At 37.6% G+C, this 25,920-nt stretch overlaps 1 protein-coding gene across 1 annotated transcript in view; it reads right to left on the bottom strand.

Moving 5' to 3' along the window:
• DNAH7 (dynein axonemal heavy chain 7) overlaps window positions 1-25,920 on the bottom strand; it is a 277,143-nt gene that overhangs the window by 96,525 nt on the left and 154,698 nt on the right. The window contains 10 exon segments of the mRNA XM_036858189.1: window positions 1,089-1,961; window positions 7,869-8,088; window positions 9,309-9,435; window positions 11,502-11,670; window positions 12,391-12,546; window positions 14,567-14,764; window positions 17,357-17,581; window positions 18,906-19,037; window positions 21,822-21,998; window positions 22,359-22,541. Coding sequence (XP_036714084.1) covers window positions 1,089-1,961; window positions 7,869-8,088; window positions 9,309-9,435; window positions 11,502-11,670; window positions 12,391-12,546; window positions 14,567-14,764; window positions 17,357-17,581; window positions 18,906-19,037; window positions 21,822-21,998; window positions 22,359-22,541 — 2,460 coding nt within the window.

Raw genomic sequence — 25,920 nt, forward strand, 5'->3', positions numbered from 1 at the left:
GCCCTTGTCACCCTGATTTTCTCTCACGCCATTCATTCCTTCTATGTAGCTTCTTGTCTTCACTAATTTATTCTCTTACCAGATCCTCTCAGAACTGGCACTTTTTGTCCTTCATCTTTCCTTGTAAAGGTCACTGATTCAGAAAGCCTACATGCTACCCTGTATGATGAATTATTTTTCACTAATTTGCAAGTAAGCAAACTCAAGGAAAGCAGAAGCCTAGTCTATTTCATTTTCCTATTCACCTCCAGCTTTAGGATAAGACCTGCTACAAAGCAAGAGTTCAATAAATATGTTTTTCGTGAAATAATTAATCTTAGCAGGAAATGGAGGAACAAAGGGGCTATGTAAATTCCCCAAGGTCCAAAATTCTTATGTGTTAGGTCTCACTTACAGGATCTCTGCCACAGCTTGTAAACTTCCTACCCCACCCCCTTGTCTGCTCTGCACTTCCTGATACTGAAATTTACTAGAAAAAGTGGTCGCTGGGGCTTTCTTCCTTTTGACGTCCTGTTGGGTTTGCTAATGGAAAGAGACTGGAAAAAAAAAAGAGGTAGAGGCGTTTCTACCCCTCTTCCTTTCTAGCAGAAGCTGAGCTCTAGGTTTTGGGTTCCTGTTCCTATCAGACATTCCTACTTCCACAGCTCCAAGTTCCAGTAACACTCTTTCCTCCCTATTCCCTTTTTTACCCAGCTGTAGTAACATCTTCTTGCTACACTCTACCACTTCCTGCCTGACCATCCCTCTCAAGCTCCTTTAATCCTGCCTACACCTCTATGAACAGTCCCTTCATTCAACTTTCCTCAGTGAGGCCTTCCAGGGTGCTCTCTGTTCCCTGTCAGAAACCTGACTGATACACAACTTTATCCTAAAACTTTCTACAATAAATTGATGTCAATGACTGTATACACTAGCAATAAGAAGTTTTTCTATTATAATGATTTTTGAATTATAATTTCATAAAATACATTATTACTGATCAGAAAATTCTGCTAAGCTACAATTTGGTGGGGGGCTCTAAAATAAGTCATGCTGATGAGGGAGATTCAATATTTCTAGAAGTCTATCTAAAATTTACATGACAATACCTGAAACCAGTCAATGGTACAGCAGTTAACAAGAGCAGGGAACTTTCTAAGACGAATCCGAAATGCATCTCCAATGGGACTCATGGCAAGGACAACATGCAGTTGGTTGCGGCAGCGATCAATAAACATGTTGAAAAGAGCTATGGGGCTTCCGTCAGTTTGTTTGGTTTTATCCCGTTGGCGATCTAAATGACGCATCTTATCACATATCTCCTGCTTCTCATCCAATGCAAAGAGATTCGGAACCTCCCCAGCATTTAGTAGATTGTTGACATCTTCTAGAAATGACTCCTTTTTAATCTGAGTATCTGTAAACAGGAAGACACCCTGCATCTCCCCTTCTGCACATTTCCTTAAGATCACTTTTAAGTCTTCATGCCACTCAGAATTACCATAGCCCTTGGAGATTTCAACCTGGAAAACTGAAGAATCAGCCATGTGGGCGGCTAATCTTGTGACAGACTGCCTTCCACTCCCTCCAACACCAACCAGAAGAGCATGGCTGCGAGGCTGCTTCAGGATCCTGGAAATTCGGCTGATGTGCTCTATGGCAAATCGGAATAAGACAAGGTTCAGGGTTTTTTTGCTCATATTGTTGTATTCTTCTAGGTGAGCTTCTACTATCACCCGGAGAGCATCTACATCTGCAACTTCTCTGTAGTTGGTATCCTCTCTCTTGGGATCATGGAAATCACAAAACATTAAGCTGTGTAAGTCATCTTCTTCCACCACTCCGTCATTATCAAAATCCAAACTTTGAAAAAGCTCATGAAAATTAGCATGCATATATTTTTTCAAGATTTCTTGAATGTAGTTGATCAGCCAACTCCTGTCTGCATTATCCAGAAGGCGATCGTAATACACTCTAAGGACCTGTATAATAATTAAAAAGCAGCTTTAAGAACTGATTCTTCTATTTTTTTAGTTTCATTTCTGTGCTCATCTCAAGTAATGTAAAAAGTGCTCTCAAGAAATTTCTATGGGTTTTATTAAAAGCATATCCAAATGAGGACTGGCTCATAATAATATTCACTTTAAATATTAATTTTAACCATATATATTTGGAATAATACAGAGTTACACTGTTATCAATAAATAAAGGTAAATTGGGGGAACTGAAGTAGATTATAGATATAATCTACTGACCATGCAAAGAGCATTAAGGACTAGAGAAGGGAAAAAAAGACTAGAGAAGGTAAGTGAATTTGCTGCTCACTCAGATAGAGATAACAGAGCTGGGCACTGGTATCTAGGGTTTTGCAACTCCCTTGAAGTGATCTTTTCCTTTTCTCAGCCAGATAACATCTTGAAAATTGTTGTCAAATCAATAGATTTTTTTTTTAAATAAAAGTTCATTTTCTAGATAACGAGGGAATGTCTTAGGTGGAGGGCAAGTTTGTCTTATTTTTGTTGTAAGTAACTGCAGAGGGCAATCTACTAAAATAAATCTCTGCTTATCTGCACATGTTGTGGGACTGCAAAAAGTAGTTAATCAGGCTTGCTACATAAAATAACTATTTCCTCAGAGCGGTATGAATGTCCCTTGGTTGCAGTCTGTTTTGGACTGAACTATGTTCCCCCGCATATTCATATGTTGAAGTCCTAACCCCCTTAATGTGACTGTATTTGGAGAGAGGTCCATTAAGAAGGTAATTAAGGTTAAATGAGCCCATATGGGTGGAGTCCTAATCCTATCGCACTGCTGTCCTTACAAGGAAAGGAAGCGACAACAGAGCTCTCGCTCTTTCCCTGCAGACACACAGAAGAAAGGCCGTGTGAGGACATAGGTAGGCCCTCTGTGAGCCAGGAAGAGAGCCTTCACCAGAAACCCACACTGACGGCAACTTGATTTTGTATTTTTGGCCTCCAGAGGTATGAGAAAATAAATTTCTGTTGTTTAAGCCACTCACTCTGTGGTATTTTTGTTATGGCAGCACTAGTAGACTAATACACACAATAACAAGCAATGCATATTTTTGTCAGCAAACTTTCTAACATTAAACCTGTCTGCATCAGCTTCTTCACCTTATAAAATGGAAGTAGTAATACCTGACTCACAAATCTCACAGATGCATGGCAAAAATGAAATGACAGCAAATGTGAAAACACTACAGAACTGAGAAATGTAATTATTACAAACTGCCTTGGAATCAGCCTAATTGTGTTCAAGAGCAATGATTTTAGTGTTTTCACTGCTGTCTGGTTGACATAATAGTGTCATCCCTTTTTCTAACATCAGTAGCTACACAAATGGTATGACTGAAGCCTCCCACTTACTCCCCACCCCCAGTTCAAAAGCTATTTCTCTATGGGACAATTGAGTTTCCCTACATATGCCAATAGTCACTTCTTTGGATTGAGATACCGAAGACCTCCTCCTTCTTATGAGAAAAAGGAAACTAAGACAACCTCACATATTGGGCATCAGTGTCTAAGCATGAATCAAGTATATTATTATCTAGCTGCAATTTAGCAAGAACAAGAACCTAAGGCAGTGTTTCTCAGAGACTGTCAACACACATGAATCTAGGGCCCCACTCTGGACCTGCTGACTTAAAAGTTTTGAGGATGGAGACTGGGAAGATCTTTTTTTTTTTCTTTTTAAAAATTTCCTTACATGAGGTACAAAAATCTTAAGTGTACACCTCCAGGAATTTTTACACATATTTACACCCAGGTGACCACCACCAAGATGAAGATATAGAACATTCTCAACACCTTAGCAAGCTCCCTCTCACTTCTGCTGATACCTGCCCTCCTCTCTTCCGTACAGGGGACTATTATTCCATTGCCACCCCTTATATTTTTAAAAGTTGACACATAAAATTTTCCATTATAAATCTAAATCTTTGCAGGGGAAGTAATTTCTGGCATATTTATATTGTATTTGTGCTTCGAATTCATTTGCCTCAAAGTCTTGATTACAAATTGCTTTAATTGGTACATAATTTACATATCATAAAATTCACTCTTTTAAAGCATACGATTCAATGGTTTTTGTAGAATAGTCACATAGTTGTGCAGTCATCACCACCATCTAACTCTGGATCTTTTTCATCACCCCAAAAAGAAACCCTGTACCCATTAGCAGTCACTTATTATTATCCCCACCCCATATGCCACCACAGCCCCTGGCAACCAGTAATCTCCTGTCACTATGGATTTGCTTATTCTGGACATTTCATATAAATGGGAAAATATTATATGTGGCCTTTTGTGTCTAGCTTCTTTCACTTAGTGTAATGTTTTCTAGGTTCATCCATGTTGTAGCGTGTGTCAGTATTTCTTTTTACGGCTGAATAGAGTTCCACTGTGTGCATACACACACACACACACACACAAACATTTTGTTTGTCTATTCATCAGTTAATGTATATTTGAGTTGTTTCCGCTTTTGGCTATTATGAATACTTCTGCTAACACTCATGTACAAGTTTTTGTGTATACCTATGTTTTCACTTCTCTTGGGTATATAGCTAGGAGTGGAATTTCTGGGTCATATGGTAACTCTATGTTTAACATTTTGAGGAACTACCAAACTGTTTTCCAAAGCAGCTGCGCCATATAACATTCCCACACACGATGTTATTATCCAGTTGTTTTTTTTTTTTTTTTTAATTACAGCCATCCTATTGGGTGTTAGGGGGTACTTCACTGTGATCTTGATTTGTATTTCCCTAATTACTAGTGATGTTAAACATTGTTTCATGTACCTATTGGCCATTTGTATATCGTTTTTGGAGAAATGTCTATTCAAATCCTCTCTCCACTTTTAAATTAGGTTATTTGTCTTTCACTATTGCTTTGTAATAGTTCTTTATGTATTCTGGATATTAGATGCTCATCAGATACATGATTTGCAAATATTTTCTTCCATTCTATGGGTTGTCTTTTCACTTTCTAGATAGTGTCTTTTGAAACATGAAAAATTTTAACTTTGATGAAACCCAATTTATCTATTTTTTCTTGGGTTGCTTGTGCTGAGTCTCTATATTTAACAAGCAAACCAGATGTTAGGCACATTAACGATTGAGAGCAATGCAGAAACCAAAGGGAATGCAAAATAGTAAGCCAGTTTTATATCTCAAAAATCATTTAGTGAAATTATATTGGGTTGTCTAGTTTGGTAAAAGTGTGTGGAGAGGAAACAGTCACCTAAAGTAGCGAAATCTTTTTGAGTAAACAGAAATAAAGCGCAAGTTAAGAGTGTTAAGCTCAATCACTTTATATTTTTTGAGATGGTGAGAACAATGTGCCTAGCACTGTGCTCAGCACTGTGGACAAATCAGTGAGGGGAAAAAATCCTCTGCCCTCAGGAGCTGGCATGCCACCTGCGGGAGATGGACCACAAACATAACAAATGAACTGTACAGCATGTTAGAAGGTGATACATGCTATGCGACGGCTACGGAAAGAAGAATAGAGCAAGTCAAGCAAGGCTGGAACTGTTAGTGGGATGTCAGGCTGCAGCACTAATTAGGGTGGTCGTTGTGCCTCACAGAGAAGGAGAGATTTGATCAAAGGCAGTAGGGAGACAGCCCAGAGGGTCAACACCTGGGGGGAGAGCATTCCAGGCAGAAAAAAGCCAGAAGGCCTGTGTTGTGGGTGAACGAAGGTGAGAGCAGGAGGTAACCTGAAAAACCTGGGGAAAGCTACACATACAAGGTCTTATGGACTGCTGGACTTTTATTCCAAATTCCTCCCCACGAAGTCAGGTGCCATTTCAAGGTTTTGAGCCAAGGACTTAAACTCATGACACTATATGAATATGAAGTAGTCACTAAAAATGAAGAGTTATTATATTATGAACCTTATTAAATGCCCAAAGAGCTCAACAGCCATTGTCAAAACTCAGTAATCTGACATCTGAGGCAGGACAGGATCTGAAAAAGGCTAAAAAGTTTAACTGTACATACCACAAATATACAACAGCAAATAGGAACTGCTTTCATGATTGGAAGAAAGCAAAGCATTATAATCCCACGTGATGAAGCATGTTATGGATAGTAAGATGCCTTCTTTCTTCCCTTTATGCACTCATTTGAAAATATTTCTTGAGTGCTTGTCATGTATCAGGCATTGCGGAAAGCAGTGAATAAATAAAGCTGCTGCTCTCATAAAGCTTCTATTCTAGTAGAGACAGTAAGTAAGCAAAAATACAGACGGGGTCAAGTGACACTCAGTGTTATGAAGAATAGAGCGAGACAAAGGATAAAGAGCTATAGCGCGTAGAGATGGCCTAAGACGAGCCTCTATGGTAAGGTTATATTTGAGCTGAGATCTTAAGGAGGTAAGCGGGCAAGCCGTGTGGATAATGGGAGGAGAGTCCTAGATAGAAGGAATATCAAGGGAGGATGCGAGATGCTTCCTAGAGGAAGATTTGGCCCGTGACCAAATGCTGTCTTAGGTAATGTGCTCCTTCAGCGAAGTCAATGACATCCTCCCCTCTCGCCACTCTCCCTCTATACCTTTCAGCACATTTCTGTCACTGACATGGGCTACCAGGCTGACAGCCTGTGTTCATGTCCCAGAATATGGATCCCACTCAGGCAATTAAGTGACCTACAGTGGAATCTGCAGATCATACTTTTCCAAAGAGTCACTTTTAGGGACCTTGCTGTGGGCGAAATTTCTGAGTGGAATGGACCTTCACTTGGGCATATATTTGAATGTGTGAGGATATAGAAATTCAAACTGTAGATCTAAAAAGCCTACAAAGATCGAATTTTGTAAAGCCTTTTTGAAATTTATGTCTCTGTAACACATGGTTTTAACATAGCAGTACATTTCCATTTTCTAGATTTCCTAACTACATTAATTAAAATTAAAATAACCATGTTAGTTATATATTAAAAAGAGAAAATTTTCCTCCCACTTTCCCATACTCTTTGCCTATTTTAAAACTATTAAACTTCTTTTTTTTTTTTTTTTTGGCTGCGTTGGGTCTTCGTTGCTATGCACGGGCTTTCTCTAGTTGGGGCGAGCGGGGGCTACTCTTGGTTGCAGTGTGTGGTCTTCTCATTGCGGTGTTTTCTCTTGTTGCAGAGCACAGGCTCTAGGCGTGCAGGCTTCAGTAGCTGCAGCACGCGGGCTCTAGAGCGCAGGCTCAGTAGTTGTGGCGCACGGGCTTAGTTGCTCCGCGGCATGTGGGATCTTCCCGGACCAGGGCTCGAACCCATGTCCCCTGAATTGGCAGGCGGATTCTTAACCACTGTGCCACCAGGGAAGTCCCTGAACTATTATTTTTGATGCATTATTTTTTGTATTCTTTTTTCTCTCTCTCCTGCCCTTCCTCTACAAGTTTTTACAAGAAAATGTTCACCCATCTATCTCTTCCCAAAGAGAAATATATTTTTATATAGTTTCTATGCTCTCAAATCTAGTTTACTTTGTAGTTCTTTTGGCATCTAATATCACTACAAGTAAGTAATGAACATAAATACATTCACTTCTAATGAAAATGAAAGTGTTCCATCTCATAATTATTTGAAGTCAAACTAACAAAGATTAAGTCACTTAAAGGAGACCAAGAATGATACCTACTTTGAAATAGCCTATAAATCAACAGAAATTCCTGAAAATGAGAGATAAGGCATCTTAAATGTCATAAAACTTATTAGCGTAAAGTATTTTTAGAAATTATCTTGACCATTGGCCTTCAGAATGCCAAATAGTGGAATCCATTTATTTAAATTGCTGAATACTTCTTTTTACGCAGTTGTTGGCATGGTAAAATCTTTGTTTCCTGCATCATCATATATCAGTAACATGGAGATTTACCTCATGAACCCAAAGACGTTTAATCACTTCTTTGGTTTCTGCTGTTTCCGGTCTTGACAAACACACACCCTGAATGACACGGGAGAAATCTCGGAGGTTGAACAGGTAGTGAGATTTGGCTGGAGTAGGCAAGAGATTCTTCATTGCTTCTTTATACAGAGTCATCGTACCATTTACAATTTGTGTGGTCAAATCTAGAAAATTGTCTGGAAATTTATAACTTAAAAAAAATTTTTTAAGTAAAAAGAAAGAAAAATGTTAGCAAATACAGAATTATGATACATAAATGATATTTAGTATGACTAGCATGAATTTTTTCTTACGATTAAATCAATTGATTTTGTTTACAAAATTACCATTTCTTGTTATAATAATAGAATTTTAACTTCTTTTAAAGCTACTTTCCTTTCATTATTTTATTTTATGTTCAAAGGAACTCCATGAGTAAGCAGGACGAATTTAATGAACTTAAGACTACTGACAGAAAAGCCAGCTGAGGAACCCATATTATGTAACTTAAACCCAGCATCCACTAAACGATGCTTCCTAACCTCTTTCACTCCTTGGCATTCTTAATTGCATAGAGATAGAATCCCTGAAGAACACTGGTGAAATGTGTATTTTCAGAGAAAGGGAAGGGAGAAAATAAAAACACAGAAAGAAATAAGGAAAAGGGAACAAGAAAAAGGAGAGTAAAAAGAAAGTAAAATGAACAGTGAGCCAGGATTTTTTTTTTTAAGGGCAAAAGGAATGATTAGGGTAGAAAGAACATGGGGAGAGAATATCCATTTGAAAAAATTGGCTCTATTTCACTTCTGGCTTGACAAGGAGTCCTCCATCATCATTGGATAGGGCAAGGAATGACAATTTCCTGAGAACGATGTCCACATCAGGGAGCCAAGATTTGCACTGCTCAGGTCCACTTGGCTTCCCGACCTCCAAGTATCTTGTGGAGAAGTGCTGAGTGCCCAGAGGTAGGGAGCAACACTTCCCCAGGGTACAGGCTCCAAGGTTATACTCAAACCTGGACATGGACACCCCTGGGGAACTCAAGAGTTTTACTACTGGGTGTCAAAGTCACAGGATAAACCTGGCAATCTTTCCAGCATTAATTGAACTATGTGGCAAAAATTCAAAATATTGATCGTTCCAACATGGACATATTATACTGCGGGAGACAAAATGTGTATGGATTTTTAGGTTAAAATCCAAGACTTCAGAAAAATAAAGGAAAAAGAGAAAGATACTGCAGCCCCTTTGTGTTATGTTCCCATACCTGCAGATGGGAGCAAAGGAGGGAAGCAATGTTACCTGTTATCTTCTTCCTTGTCTAAAGGTGCTTTCGTGGAAAAGTTTGAGAAGCACTACTTGTACTGACATGTTCCCCAAAGATTTTACACCCCCCCCAATGAAAAAACAAACACACCTTCAATTACCTACCAGGTTTTTAAATGCCAGGTTAAGATTCTAGAGAAGATTGTAAACATGGATTTATCACTAAACTCATTGATTGTTATAATATTGAAATGTCGCATGTATCGAGGAGTTACTGGATTTCGACCACCACCTAAATATTAAAAAGGATAACCCTTAACAGTGTTACTCGTATATACCAGAGTATTTTCTCTACACTTTACAGCATAAAACAACACGCAAGATGGACAAATTCACAGCACACAGAGAACAGTAATCGATTATTTGGATAACCTTGACCTCAGAACAGTTTTCTCCTCAACCCCAAGGTGCTGTTTCCTAGTTCAATGATCTGAATAAGTTCAACTAATTAGATATAATCTTGGTCAGGTCTATTTACCAAAGGAAATTCAACCAGACAGAAAGAACCAATGGCCACCTTCTCCATGACTCATACATAGCCCAAAGCAGTAAACCGTCAAACATTCTCATTACAATACAATATTACGATACAATATTATACAATGTTAATATAATATTGTATGCAGTATTAACATAACCCTGGTGATTCTCACTGACCATACTTTAGGGTCCTTCCCACATGGCTGAAATTCAGCATGACCTTGGCATACAGCCTCATTCTTCCCCCACATCTTGAAATAAATTTCCCTAGGACTAATCTATGTGGTTCACATGGCCACTTTACTGGCTGCCTGTAATTTTAAAAACTGGGGGATTATCTCATTTTCACAAAATACTGATTACATTTTCAAATGTGAAGTTTTAGTAACAGACTTAGAATGTAACATCATTTTACAAAATTGATTGATATTATCATCTTTACATGTATAAACAAAATGCATTTTCTCTTTAAAGGGATTCTATCATGAAATCTTTGGTAAAGAAGTGGTGTTAAATGTGCATGATACCTTTATATTGCTTAAAAATATGTAAGTTCATGTTTTATGTTTGTTTCAAACCAGGTAAATCTGTATTTTGCTTCTGCCACTATTATACTGTGCTGATTCTGAAAACATGAATGTGTGAAAGCATATAACTAGTTGCCTATAGATCAAAACAGTTATGTATCTCTATGTATTTAGAAGCTTATAATAAACACTGATTTACCTGGGCAAATTTAAGGAGATGGTAAAAGGGCTGCAGAAGGAAAGGTAAGAGATCATATACCCAGCTCTATCTTCAACCCTTCCTCCCAGAGAACTCTCAGAAATGGTGGTCTTTTTAGAAAATGGGGTCCAAGAGGAAAAGACAGCTCATGGATTTAGCCTGCTCCTCTGTCTAGTCCTTGAAGAGGCCAGGAAAGTGGACACTTAGTACAAATGACTGCTGGGTATTGGGGGAGATGCAAAGCGGAGCTAAAGTCTGGGACCCAGGAGCAATAGAATTAAAAAAAAAAAAAGAGGGGAGGAAAAAAAGCATTCAAAGTGGCCCAGGGAGTGTACTGAGAGCAATTACTGACTCAGAGCAAACTGTCTGCATTATAGGTCAGATAAAGGTCAGGTGGTTCAGAGGCAAATACCGGAGAGATTCCCTGAAGACATGGTACATCAAGAAGGGGAATTTTTAAAAATATAGGATACCAGATTGAGTTCAGGAAAAGAACAGTTAAAAATGTCCAGTTAGTTGAATCAAGCTGTTTCAGATATTCTAGAATAAAAAATTTCCCCTATATAGAGATCTCCTTGAGTTCACAAATTTCCCCTGAAAAGTGTAAAGAATCTCTAAGAGTTAATTCTTTTGGCCATTTCCTACTCAAATTCCCCCTCAACAGTCTGTCTAAATCCAGAGACTCACTAAAATGGGAATTGATTGGGGTAGAGGAAAGGTGACTTCTGAAGCAGGGATGTTGAAACTTTAAGGAATGAAACAGAGGAAAATGAGCTTCCCCAGGGGGATCTGGGTTCTCAGGGGATCTGGGACCTCAGAATGCAGGAACAGGAAATGGAAAGCAAAGTCCCAAAAGGTGGAAGAAAAAGGATTTGGAAGAGCTGTTTGGTTTGGGGAGAATGACACCAAGCAAGGCAACCCACTCTGCAGTGTTGATCATTGTGGTCACTCAATTAGGTCACAACATACAGACATAGAAAATATATACACAAAACACTGTAACTCAAGTTGTCCGATTTCTCTTTCTTTTTCCTGCCCTTTATATATAGCCAGAGTGATTTTCAATCTTAATCACAAACTCAGAAAACGTACCTGGAGGTCCCATAGCACACATGATTTGAATGTCCACTAGTTTAATCATAGAACAATCTTTTAGGTCATACCAATTCCAGTGATCTAACCATTGTCTAAGTAACTCGATAGGAGGTTGAGCCCCATACACCTCCCGAGCAGGCATATTGACATCATCTACAAAGACAACCTGACAATGAAAGGAGAAGAGGGATTAGAAAATATTAACATCTTAATATAGTGTCCTATGGTGCAAACAATGTTCAGGCAAAGAATCAGATTATCTTCTTGTGGGGTACATATGTGAGAAGTGATGGTTTCTTTTCACGTCAGGAATATCCCTTAGCATCCATGTTACCAAGGAACAGGGAGACAGTCTTATTACTAACCTTTATAGTTAAGAGTTTAGAACCTATTAATCCTCTCATGCAACTTGTTTCTCAGTATTCCTTCTCTTTTTTCCTTGTACAACTTCAGTACATTAAAATAAATGAGGAAGGTGTGATTTTAAAATGATTATCACCTCTGAGTGATGACAGTAAGGTTGGGAAGGGTATTCTTGGTAGAGGAAAAGTCAATTGATAGCTTGGTTGTTTAAAGGCCGAGAGAGCAAGCAGCAAAGACTCCGCTGAGTAAAAATGTTAATGAGAGAATTAGGAAGGTAGGTAATTTCCCAGATGTATATTCTACTTCGAATTCAAAGGGCAAATGCTTGTTTTTAATGTCAAGTTGCCTGATGCACATACAAACCTGAACACACTTTTAAGAAAACTTAACCAAAATCTGTGATAAAAAAACTGTACAAAAAGACATCCAGTACCAGTATATCTGGCTTCCTCGTTCTGAATGTAACAATGCCCATGAATAGGACCATTGCTGTACTATACATATAGAAACAGAGAGTAATTACCATTTTCTTGCCCAAAGGAGGACCAAAAACTCCCTTTCTTCTTTTGTCCAGTTTTGACATGATAATATTCTGAGCTTGAGCTGCTGTAGTTTGTGCTGAGAAGTTAATCAGCAGAGGCTTGTATATATCTTTATTGAGTTGATTTAAAAGAAAATTCTGTATAACAGGAAATAACGAGCCATAGTTGCAATTACGTTTTGACATTTCAAAATAACCACTAAGCATCATTGTTGACACACTCGAATTTAACCTTAGAGTGTCATAATGTAAAAAGAGATGGAATCAACAGAAATAACAGTTACCAAGTCAATGGAGTGTGTCTATTTGTCCAGGCCTTCTGGACACATGGCTTCTCTGATTTCTAAAACCACCATGCAGAGTACACATTCCTGCTTAACATGAAGTCATAGGGACTTAGGGGTTAAGAAACGTGCTTAAGGTCTCAGAGATGACACAAGAATTTAAACTGCCATTTGTCTCTCTCCAGATCAATGTTCTCTGTAATATAGCTTATTAGCTTTCCACTTTTATCAAGTTATCTGACTGTAAGTTAGGAAGCTTACATAATATAATTTGTACTTTCAAAATGGAATTCACTGGAAAGCAGGTAAAATTACAATGATTCTTAACCAAGATGTTGTTTTCTACAAATCACCTTGTAGAATAATAATGGAATAGGAAAATATTTACAATAACTTAAGTAGAAAAAAGCAGATTACAAAATAAGATGCAAAGTATGTTCCCAATTTTGTGAAAAGTAATTTTTTTTTGGCCTGGGCAATTTATTACCTGGGCTGAATTTGATGGGGGTACAAATGACAAAGGCTTTATTTTTCTCCACCCACTGCCTTGAACCATGTCAAGTCTCCATTCCCTAACTCTTGATAATATCTTAGATAAATCCTTTAGCTTTCTGTACACTTTGTTATTTTTTTTAAAAAATCCAGTCCAACTCAACACCTTGATTTAAAATCTCAGTCTAAACATCTTCCCTCCCCACTCTTGGATATTTATTGATACATACAGCATTTAGTATGATAAAGGTGACATTTCAATCTGTTGGGAGATTATTCAATAAATAATACCAGGACAATTATTCCACTATATAACCAAATATATTCCAAAGGATTAAAGGATTGGATTAAAATATAAAATCAATAAAGAAATAGAAACAGGTACTGTCACAACTGGGAGAATGTGAATTGACTGGAAAACTGCAATGGGGGAGGGGCCACCGATAGCTCCTCCTCTCTCCTCCACCTGCCTTCCCTATCTTCTTCTTGCCCATGGTTGGGTAGCAGGCAGAGCTGGAGGAAGAGAGGCAAAATTCCCACTTCACTGGTGTCACTGTGGTTCTCTCTTGGCTAATGCTATCTTGCCTGCTGTCATGGCAAGCTTCCAAATGTTTGCTCTCTGAGAAGACCAGATGTGCAGGTTCCTTACTTACTCCCAAGGGACATTCACATTGCACAGTTTCCTGACCTAAGGGGACTAATGGAGTTCCCTCACTGCTGTGGGCAGTCATATGGAATGGAGTCCCAGGAAGGCTCAAGTCCAGTTACCTTCCACACTGTCCAACTGACCCGGGGGAAACTTGCACTTACTTGCCATGCCAAAGGCTGGAGGTGCTACTCATTAATAGTTCCAGCCAGCTTTCTCCTTTCAGAAATCTGAAACTAGAGGCAAGAACTGGTCTTTGATCAGTATGACCCCCTAAACACAAGGGAACAAGGATTTGTAACGCTACTGAGATTTGGGGCATACCTGTTACAGCAGCTAGCATTTTCTTAACTAACATACAATAGGTGTGATTCCAGAAATCATTAAAGAAAATCAGTCTTATTACCATGTAGTAATTGTTTACATATTTGATAATTTAGAAAATTAAATATCAACCAAAACACCCTTTTTAAGGTAGATAAAATTCTTCATCCTGTGTAAGCTATTTTCACTAAAATACCTTTAAAATGGACAATAATCTAGTGATATAAAGTAGCATAATATCTTTAATCAACTTCCAAAAATAAATAGGCAATTACTCAAAAATTCTCTGTGGCTCCAACACTGAAATACGTAAGTATTTAAAAAACATTGCCTACCAGTTCCGGTAGTTTAAAAACTAATTTTCTTAGGACTATCATGCACATTTTATCATGTAGATTTCTACAATACTTACAATAATGTAAACACTCTTTCCAGTTCCTGTTGGTCCTACAAATATTGAAGGCTTTTGATGGGTGGTCAACAATTCCATTAGTGCAGAGTATCGAACTGTGTCCAGAGTTGGTACAATGATTTCATTAAACATCACATCCTTAGGAATTGGAGGAGCTTCTGCCAACTTCTTTACCCATGGTTCCCATTTTCCTATTCCCTGTTTACAATAAATATCCAAATAGTGAATGTCATGTTGTAAAATACTTTTAGATGGCACTCCTGTGCCATTGCAGAAAAGATGAACAATCAAGACAACAATCCTTGATATTTATGCATTTGTTTTTATCCTTTAAAACTCTTCACTCTAATTTTTTTAAGTTACATTTTGTGTTAAATTAAGGAGAAATTGGGCTTTTATATGAATAAAAATGAAATGGCAATGTTGTGATACTTTTGATGTCCTGAAACCACTGATTATATCAACCCAAAGATCAGTTATTTTGGCCAATTGTTAGATTCTTTAATGGCATTGAGAAAACTGGTCTAATCAATGTGTTAAAGCGTAAAGAATTTTATTCAATACCTGTTCACACAGAAAGTGTTCATATAGAAAAATTTTCTACATAGAATATCAGCTGCATATTGTTTGACTTTTATAATGGTACTTACAACATCAGCTTATTATTTCAAGCAAGATTTCTCTTTCTTTTTTAAAAACATTTTTATTGGGGTAGAGTTGATTTTGACTGTTGTGTTAGTTTCTGCTGTACAGTAAAGTGAATCAGTTATATATATACATATATCCACTCTTTCTTAGATTTTTTTCCCCCATATAGGTCATTACAGAGTATTGAGTAGAGTTTCCTGTGCTATACAGTAGGTCCTTATCAGTTATCTATTTTATTTATAGTAGTGTCTCTTTTTAACTGTAGTAAAAAACACCTAAAATTTACCTTCAACCATTTTAAGTGTATAGCTCAGTAGTGTTAACTATATTCATGTTGGTGTTCAACAGATATCCAGAACAGACAAGATTTCTTAATATGAGATTATTACTATGAATTAACATTACACTGTATCTTTTCATCCAATTAGCTTATGAACTAAAATTTTAATTTGCTAAGGCAGTGCCTATAACAAAAATTTTCAAAAATATCATGTTAACTCTATCTCCTTAGAAAAACACCACTGTCCTCTTCATTCTTGCAAAATCCAATTTAAGTTCCTGGCCTTTTGAAGCGTATTAGAATTTAGACCCATTCTTCCTTCACACCTTCTTCATGTTCCCTAAAACCCAGTCTCACTGACAGGCCTACCAGTTACAGAAATGCCCTGTGTCCCTGGACCTTGACATATAAGACTCTTCTGTCCTACAGTACACATGACACTCTTCTGAAGAGGTTAGGAACTCACAGAGGGCAGCACTGTGCTTTATTCATTTTTGTATCTTCTGGCAGTGCTGTGCACATAGTAGAGAATTTGAGGAGGCTGAATTTACATCAGTCTAAAAATAGTATTGCAAAGAAATTCCTAGAACTTTCTAAAACTGATGAAGAAATAATACTCTTTCGATACTCTTGATAATCTTTTCTAACATGGATATTTTGCCACCTGTGGGGAAGGAAAAATTAAGAATCAGAAAACCTGGAACAGATAGTCATTTAGAGATTGTGTGATCCCAGGAAAAATCACAAAATATCTCTGAGCCTCAATTCCCTCAATGGTAAAATTTGAAAAAGAATCCTACCTTTCCCATTTCACTGAGATGCTGGGAAACAAAACAGAAGTGATTGTGGAAAAGCTTAATAAACTGCAAAGTGCTCTGAAAATGTAGGGTATTGTTAGTCATTTGAAGTAAAATTAGCAAAGATATAAAGGTATCTTGTGGCTGGCAGGGTGAAGAGTCTCTTCTGAGGTGAGGTTGGCAATACATTGTCAAGAGCCATAAAAATTTAAAAAATGATACAGTAATTCCTTTTCAAGGAACCTATCTTAAAGAAATAATCAGATATGTACGCAATGACTTGTGCACAAGAATATTCACAAAAGCATTAAAACTAGAACAACAGAAACACTTCAATGTCCAAGACTACGAAACGCAATGGATCATGGTCCATCCAAATGGTAGATTATAGGGAGGTTTTAGAAAAATAAGTTTATTAAAGAACTATCAGTGAGACAGAGAGTTGTTTTCTTTATTAAGGGAGGAAGGAGGATATACAACTACCCAGTGAGGATATGGTGTGATCCCAATCTCACTTAAATCTGCATATATTTAAATAATATGTATACCAAAACTTTGTCCTCATTTACAGTACTTACGGGAGCTGTTACACAAAAACAAACAAGGGAACAAACACCACCCAGGTTGCATTGTCCAATCTGTTTGGGAAGGGCTGAATTCCTAACCACCCAGCGGCAGTCCTGCAGGACCTCTTAGCCTGTGATGTGCTAACATGCACCATGAACCTCCCAGAGGTGTGTCCTTGAGCAGTACTCGCCTGCTGCTGGACTGGATGTCCTAATGTGTGATTTTTTTGCAATGAGTACAACTGGCCCAACAAGTATTATTACTTATCTCATTTTATCAATGAGAAAAACAAGGTTCAGGGAGATTAAAGAACTAGTCCAAGGCTATATGGCAGACCCAGGTGTGCCTGACTTCACAACCAGCGTGCCTTCCTCTACTCCATGCTGTCTCCTAAGGTAAACAGTGGTGACAAGGTGGCCACAGAGCCTTTATGTGCTGTGTGTCTCCAAGGAGACTCTGCCTGGTTGGCAGGTACAACTCTTGCTTCAGAACTCTTACCTCAGTGACAAACTGATAATCATAAATTGTTCCTTTTTCAGGAAATGGAACAGTTAGTGTTTTTGAAGACGTTTGCTCAGTACCACTCAGTAATTTAAACCTATTTCGAGTTATTTCTGAAATCGGGCCTTCCATTAGTTCTCGAAGAATCTTATTAAATTTCAACCGATCATCATCTTTACAAGAAGCACCAACGGACCAGATCAATGAAAACAGAAAAATGCCCTGAATTGGAGAGATGAGAAGATAAGAGTGCATTAAAGAATAACTTTAGTCTATTCTTGAAGCTTAAATCATATCAGCCAGATTAATATCTTTGAAAGGAAATGAATAAACTGATATATGGTAGTAGGTTATCTCAGGATTTTGTAATAATTAGTTTTTTTCTATCAAATTACATGTCTTATAAAATCTTACTATCAGAGAAGATAATACAATGCAAAGTATAAATTCTAGGCATAGTAAAACCTTAGAATGATTAGTCTGGTAAATCAGGTGATAATTTAAGTATATGGCTGAACTTTGATATTAAAAAGAACACTGAGATAACTTTTTATTAAAGTACAAAAGCATATTTTAATAAAGAATAATCAACCCACTATATATATTTATTAAATTTACATTTTGATGCAGTGTTTCTTAAAAAGTAGAACAAATTCATATACTTTTATTTACCTGTTGTAATAATTACCTGAGCATTGATTGTATAATTAGAACTGCTAACCTGCAAGCTTTCTTACCAGACTCAGGCAGAGGGAACAGGGGGGACAAGAAGACACAGCACTCAAATCAGAAAGCCTGTTTGATAGTTTTAAAATCAAATCTCCTTTTTAATGCCAGAGCTAAAACAGTCTTGACTATGCTCATAAAACTTGTGAACTCTGGCTTCACACTATTCACCTACTCACAGATTACTCACAGACTGTCTCTCTCTGGAAACCGTTTGAAATGAAACTAAAAATTTATTTCATAAAATATATGCAAAAAAGTAACTGATTACATTAGAAGTGCTACCATTAGCCAATACATAATTTTTTTATTAAAGAAGATTCAAGGTCTGTTGATAATTTATAGTTAAAACGTTTATAGATTATATATTTTCTTGCTTTCCTCATTTCAAATATATACTTATACTCAATACACATACATATTTTAAATATTTATATCTCATGAAAAAGGGGGAAAATTAAGGAGAAAAAGCACTGAATTATAATTTGGAGGTTGAAGGGGAGGTGAATCCTGTTGTCAATGGTCATTGACATTTTGAGGATTGATCATCTTTGAGACTGGCCAAATGACCCAAGGTAATCAGTAGCAGATCTGTGGGAATCATCGGGCTCCACCCAAACTTCATGATCCAACAGAACTGCCAGTCAAGGAGCTTTCCTACCAGCACCTGGCATTTGGGACCTGACTTTTTCCTCACTGTTCAGCTACCACCCATTGTCCAGACTCCAGTTCTGGGAAAAATGAGGTTAATTAATTAGGAAGCATTGGGGAAAGCAGTGGATGTCTTTCTATTGCAAGACTCAAAGAGAAATGGACCTACCTCAAGTAAAGAGTAAGTTTCTCGATCATTTCTCTCTCCTACTTTGACTTCATCAGCAAAGTCATTCATAAAACAGTCTATCAGATTCATTAGGGATCGGACTAAGTTTGTATCTGAAGTAGGAGATAATTCCTGAAAAATCAGAGAAAAAAAAGTCCATGAAACAATTTAAATGAGGCACTAATTGAAATAGTATCAACTAATTTTTATTGAACTCATTTAGTTCTAACAGCCATAGTATCTATGAAAAGGTATTATTATTATAATTCTAGTTTTATAGGCGGGGAAACTGAGGTACATATTAGTTCCCTAGAGTGAGGCAGCAATGGATGTCCCATCCAGGTGGCGTGTGCCCTTTAATCACTCTTATACTGATTCTCAAATTTAAAAAACTCACAGTTACAAGTTTAGTTAATTTAATCACAAACATAGATTCTATGTTATACCAATTTCATAAAACAAAACACTAAAAAAAAAAAATCTTTCAGAGCAGGAAATTAATTTGCTTATCTAACATGTTCAATAAATAAAGCCCATTTTAGAATATCTTTATAAGCTACAGCAGTACTCAGAGTAAACTCATTCTTATGAAATATATTTTTAAGTCTTCAAGAGCATAAAATGTTTCTGGAGTGCTGTAAATACTGTGCACTTTATTTCTCTGGGTCTCACCATGAGAATTTATAAAATAGATAATGTTACAGTTCCTATAACCATGCAGCATACAGCAAGTTCTCAATAAACATTTGTCATCTTCCCTCCAAGCTCTCTTCCAGCCTTTAGAGTTGTATTGCTTCATGGTTAACATGTAAGAATTAACTCTGAAATGGACTCTCTGAAGATTAGAAGCAGCTGACTTGATATTTGGCCACTGTCCCAGTAGAAGCAGGCAGAAATGACAACTGAGTGTCTGATTAAGGACAGGGACTAAGTGTTACTGCTGCAACCCTAAAATGCAAACAGTTGACTACTACAAATAAGACAGACGCATATTACTACTTAGTAAATAACAGGCATTCATAATTTTTTTAAAAATTTATTTTATTGAAGTATAGTTGATTCACAATGTTGTGTTAGTTTCTGGTGTACAGCAAAGTGATTTAGTTATACATATATATGATAGTTTGCATCTGCTAATCCCAAATTCCCAATCTATCCCTCTCTTACCCGCCTTAGCATACACAGATCTGTTCTCTACAGGCATTCATAACTTCTTCAAGAAAGGACAAAAGTGCATAAGTACATTTCAGAAAGGTTATATTAAAAGTGATTTTTTAAAATTCTCATTTCAAGAACAAAATTCTACGTATGACACATATTAACTAGACTTTCTGTGGTGATCATTTCACAAAATATACAAATCATTATATTGTACACCTGAAACTAATATACTGTATGTCAATTATACCTCAATTAAAAAAATTATTTTCCCTACTTGCTATTGAAAAGATCAGTTCCAGTTATATGGAAAATCCATTTATTTGTAATACCTACCTTCTGTGACAATGCCAGGAGAAAAAAAAAAACCCTATAGCTTATTTTATCTCAATTGATGCATATTTAATTGATTTTGAAACATGATTACTTCATATGTACAACATCCTCCGTTACAGCCAAGTTTCCTGAAAGAGCAGCCTACACTCACCATCAAGTCAGTATCACCCACATTCCTAACCAACCGCCCTGAAGTACTCTTGCCTCTTCCCTCGAAGTGCTGGGGCCAGGGCTCCCTCATGATCTCTACTGCCAGATCCAAGGGACATATGCCAACCCTTTCCTTACTTCACCTGACTCACAGTAATTTCTGATAACACTGGCTACTTGCTACTCAAAACCTTCTCCCCGTTCCCTCTCTCTAAATTGCTGGTATACCCAGGATTCCAGCCTTTGCTCTTTTTTCTCTGGATTTGCCTTTAAGTAATCTTCATTACCGTGGTTTTAAATTCCACTTTCCAAATCCGAACACTGACACAAATACCTGCCTCAAGCTTTTCTATTATATTTCCAACAGCAGAAGAAATCCCAACCTTGTTTCCCTATATTTGATCCAGAGCAAAGTCATCCTAAAGGAGCTTTGGTCCACATCTCCCAAAGCAGAAATTAAGCATCTTTCCCTACAGTTCCCAGCTGGAGGGTGTTTAAGAGCCTCCCTGGAATTCCATCAACTCTCAGAGGCAGGAGACATCCATGCTTCCAGAAAGTCACGCTGTCATTTCTCTCCCTTCTACCTTTCCCCCATCTCATCCCCAGGGTGTACTAAAAGAAAGAAAAATGGATTTGTTTGCTTTAGGACCTCTTTCAATTCTTCTACCACAGGCTGGCTTCCCTTTCCGAATCCCAGTTTTATTAGCTATCCATAGTAATCCCTAAACAATTAGATGCACTCATGCTAAATATGGCAGATTTCTCATTTAGTATGTCTAAAAAGCAGTAATATGTGTTTCTCCATGTGACCCACTATCCAGTTCTTTGGAAGTCATAAACGAGATTACATTTTTCAATTGTCCTTTTTCTAATTATAAAATAATATATATTTATTCTAAAAGCTTTGGAAAATAAAGAAAAAATTCAAAATGAAAACTATTTTAAAAAACAACAGTCCATCAGAAATGAGAGAACTATTTAGAATATTTTCACCCAGGTGTGATTAGGTGGGACTTTGAGTTTGTTTTTTAAGAGAGAAAAGATCCACACATTTTCTCAAACCACAAGATGCTTCATTTAAAATATTTTTTGGAGAATTATGTTAATTAAAAATTTTAAACTTTAATAAGAAAAGAGTTTTTAGTCAAACTAGTTAAGAAGTTATTTTAATATCTGGTAGTTGGCAATAAAAGTAGACATTAAAATGTATATATATGGCTAATTTGGATTTTCCATTTATTTTTTAAATATTAAAATTTTCATCCCTCTTACCTTTGTATGCTTTCTAATAAATTCGACAGAAACAGGAACCATTCTGTCAAATAAGCCTATTATAAATTCCTTCTGAGTAATACTGATCACAGGAGGTAAAAGATTTATCCAAGACAACATCAGCGGTCTCCAGCCCAGCATATGAGGCTCCATGTAAATCATCCCACATCTGGAAACCTGGAAAAACAATCATTGTTTACCTCCAAGGAACTGCTTACAAAAGAAATATGACTTGATACATCTATTTCTTACAACCTTCAGAAAACTCTTGGGGAAAAAAATAGCATACCTTTAGATAATTTCCTGATCTAAATTTTTGTGTACGACTTTACCAAATGGTCCTAGGCAAAGAGGAAAATATGCCTGACACTTATATTTGTCAAGGTATGTCGACAGACACGGCTGCTCTCGGAGAATCACAGATGGCTGTTAAACTGAATTCTATAAACACTTTTCATCTAGAGTCAAAGCTACTAAGCAATAAACGCATTTATAACATTTCAAATTTACAAGCAGATGTGAAAACTGAGAACTTACAGTGGCAGGAGAAGCAACTTCTAAATCCATTGGTTCAAAAATAAGGTTCATTTGTGGTGACATTTGGATAATCTCCCCGCTCATCAGACATAGCTTTCTGTTGTCATCCAGCACAGTGTTCATATTCTCAATCCATACCGCGTCTACTGGCCCATCAAAAACTAACCATTTCCTATCTGGCGTCTGGTTCATGCGTACGGTGAATGAAGGACAAAAATGGTCATGGAAGGGGAAAAGTTCAATAACATTATTTTACAACTTTAAAATGTAACCCCTAAAACTAATTTCACCATCAAAATGTAAAGGCATCTTTGGAATAAAGTGTGCATACGTGTGTGAATATATATATATTCACTAAAGAAGCCAATATATGCCATGGATGAGACAAATATATACAACATCTTAAGATTCCATCTTTTCCAATGTTTCTAAACTCATATATAACATGTTTTAGAGAGTATCATAAGTAAAACAAACATGTAATTGCCAGGCAAAACAACTTTCATTCAGACTGTCTGACTCTATAGAGGTTCTATTTAGTGTTCATACAGATTAATTACTCTTGTGTGTTAAGTCAAATTTTTTGTTCCCTCCACTGAATGAATTAACACACATATCCTTCTTGGGCTGAACTGCCTCATGGTGATACAGGGCATTAATATCAATATAACCTTCGCAGTCCCGCAATGAGAAACATGAAAAGATTTACATAGTATCCGGAATATAGTAAATGTTCAACAAATATTAAAAAGTGGCGAGGTATTAGCCAGAGGGAGCAAAAACTGATTCTCTTTTCCAGATCCTTATGAAGCAGCCCTTCTGAGGACACAGATGATGCTTTGGTTCCCCTTCAGCAAATGTGAATTTGAGTTGAAGTAGTGAAGGATCTGAGTGCACCTTAACACATTCTCAGACCCTGTGACCAAAGGCATTAATCCACGAGACAGTGGGCCTGTCTGGGCTCAAGCCACCCGTACCCACACTCAGAAGCTAGCTCTGGCCACACTCAGGAAGCACGGTAGAGCCTGTTATCTCGGAGATCACCCTCAGAGCAACTTTTCCTCCTGCTGTTGGGTTCCCAGGCCTGCTCGTCTTCACTCTGAGAAACACTGCCCTGTAATGGTGAGTTGTTGGGCTGTGCAGTCTGAAAGACCTCACTTTTAATCTGATTCTACCACTTCCCAGCTGTGTGACTTCGGGACAGCTACTTAACTTCCTTGAGACTCAGTATTTACGGGATATAGCTTCCTGGAAAATATAATGTATACTATGCTAAGTGTAAAATGGGAGATATCTCATGATTATTTCTTCATAAATAATGTAACAGCATACATTATCTGGAGACTTCACATGTTAATCTGGGCCAGAGGACATCCACTGTGACAAGAAAGGATCTGAGACATCAAAGGATCTGGGACATCAATGGTCCCAGACCTCTGCCCGCCCCACCTGTGTCTCCTGATTACCTTTATCCAGTAAAGCTGGACACTGGGCAAGATCTCTGGCCCCTGAGAGCCAATCCTTACATGATTCATTGCTCAAGGGCCTTCAGGCAATAAAAGCAGAGCTGCAATTTGATGTTTTTCTGTTATTACACTGACTCATGACTGGCTGGTCCTTAAGTAGGTAGAGAGCACCAAATTTAGGAGGTATGGTAGTCAGAATAAAGGAAACATTTATATAAAAAAAGACTTGAAACAAATGTCTGTAGCCTAGGCCCCTTTTCCTGTAAGACTAGCCTTAGCAAGCTGTCTCCGTGTAATCACAGACCACGGAGAGCCTGCTAACATACGACAACCAAGTTAACATTTATTGGTCTGTGGACTCTTTTTTGTAACAGTGGGAAGCAGCCACTCAGTAGGGTAAGCCAGGAGTAGGTAAGTTCCCACTCCCCTTCCCAGCAGCCAGCAGCTGGCACACCCTTTACCTCTTCTGCTTTCCACAGGCAGCCGATTCTCTTCCTAACACACTAAAGGGTAAGTGTTGGAATTTGTAAGACATCATTTTATAAAGGTCTGCAATTTCCTCTCTAAGCACTGGAGTCTATCTAACAATTAGTGGGTGTGACACTGACAGCTAGCTGAGCAGCAGGGCACAGGAAGAACGTTATTGAAGGATTGAAAGGATCATGTTATTCAGATGCTCTCCTTCCTGGGTCACTTAGCCTGGAAAAAGAAGATCAGAAATACTCTCTCCAGTCTTCTTTTCTCCTGCCCTCTCTTCTGTGCATACTGAGGAGAAGATGCCTGCCCTCATGGTCTCTGGCCTCTCTGCAGGCACTAACAGTTGTCTTCACAGAAAGACTGTCAGACTATTCAGTAATGTGTTTTATTTATTTATATATATATTTTAACATCTTTATCAGAGTATAATTGCTTTACAATATTGTGTTAGTTGCTGCTGTATAACAAAGTGAATCAGCTATACATATACATATATCCCCATATCTACTTCCTCTTGCGTCTCCCTCCCACCTTCCCTATCCCACCGATCTAGATGGTCACAAAGCACTGAGCTGATCTCCCTGTGCTATGCAGCTGCTTCCCACTAGCTATTTTACATTTGGTAGTGTATACATGTCAATGCCACTCTCTCACTTCGTCCCATCTTACCCTTCCCCCTCCCCGTGTCAAGTCCATTCTCTACGTCTGTGTCTTTATTCCTGTCTTGCCCCTAGGTTCTTCAGAACTGTTTTTTTTTTTTAGATTCCATATATATGTGTTAGCATACGGTATTTGTTTTTCTCTTTCTGACATACTTCACTCTGTATGACAGTCTCTAGGTCCATCCACCTCACTACAGATAACACAATTTCGTTGCTTTTTACAGCTGAGTAATATTCCACTGTATATATGTGCCACATCCTCTTTATCCATTCATCTGTCGATGGGCATTTAGGTTGCTTCCATGACCTGGCTATTGTAAATAGTACTGCAATGAACACTGGGGTGCATGTGTCTTTTTGAATTATGGTTTTCTCTGGGTATATGCCCAGTAGTGGGATTGCTGGATCATATGGTCATTCTATTTTTAGTTTTTTAAGGAACCTCCATATTGTTCTCCATAGTGGCTGTATCAATTTACATTCCCACCAACAGTGCAAGAGGGTTCCCTTTTTTCCACAACCTCTCCAGCATTTTTTTTGTAGATTTTCTGATGATGCCCATGCTAACTGGTGTGAGGAGATACCTCATTGTACTTTTGATTTGCATTTCTCTAATAATTAGTGATGTTGAGCAGCTTTTCATGTGCTTCTTGGCCATCTGTATGTCTTCTCTGGAGAAATGTCTATTTAGGTCTTCTGCCCATTTTTGGATTGGGTTATTTGTTTTTTTAATATTGAGTTGCATGAGCTGTTTCTATATTTTGGAAATTAATCCGTTGTCCGTTGATTCATTTGCAAATATTTTCTCCCATTCTGAAGGTTGTCTTTTCGTCTTGTTTATGGTTTCCTTTGCTGTGCAAAAGCTTTTAAGTTTCATTAGGTCCCATTTGTTTATTTTTGTTTTTATTTCCATTACTCTAGGGGGTGGATCAAAAAAGATCTTGCTGTGATTTATGT

The sequence above is a fragment of the Balaenoptera musculus genome, chromosome 7 (assembly GCF_009873245.2).
Source record: "Balaenoptera musculus isolate JJ_BM4_2016_0621 chromosome 7, mBalMus1.pri.v3, whole genome shotgun sequence".
Taxonomy (NCBI): domain Eukaryota; kingdom Metazoa; phylum Chordata; class Mammalia; order Artiodactyla; family Balaenopteridae; genus Balaenoptera; species Balaenoptera musculus.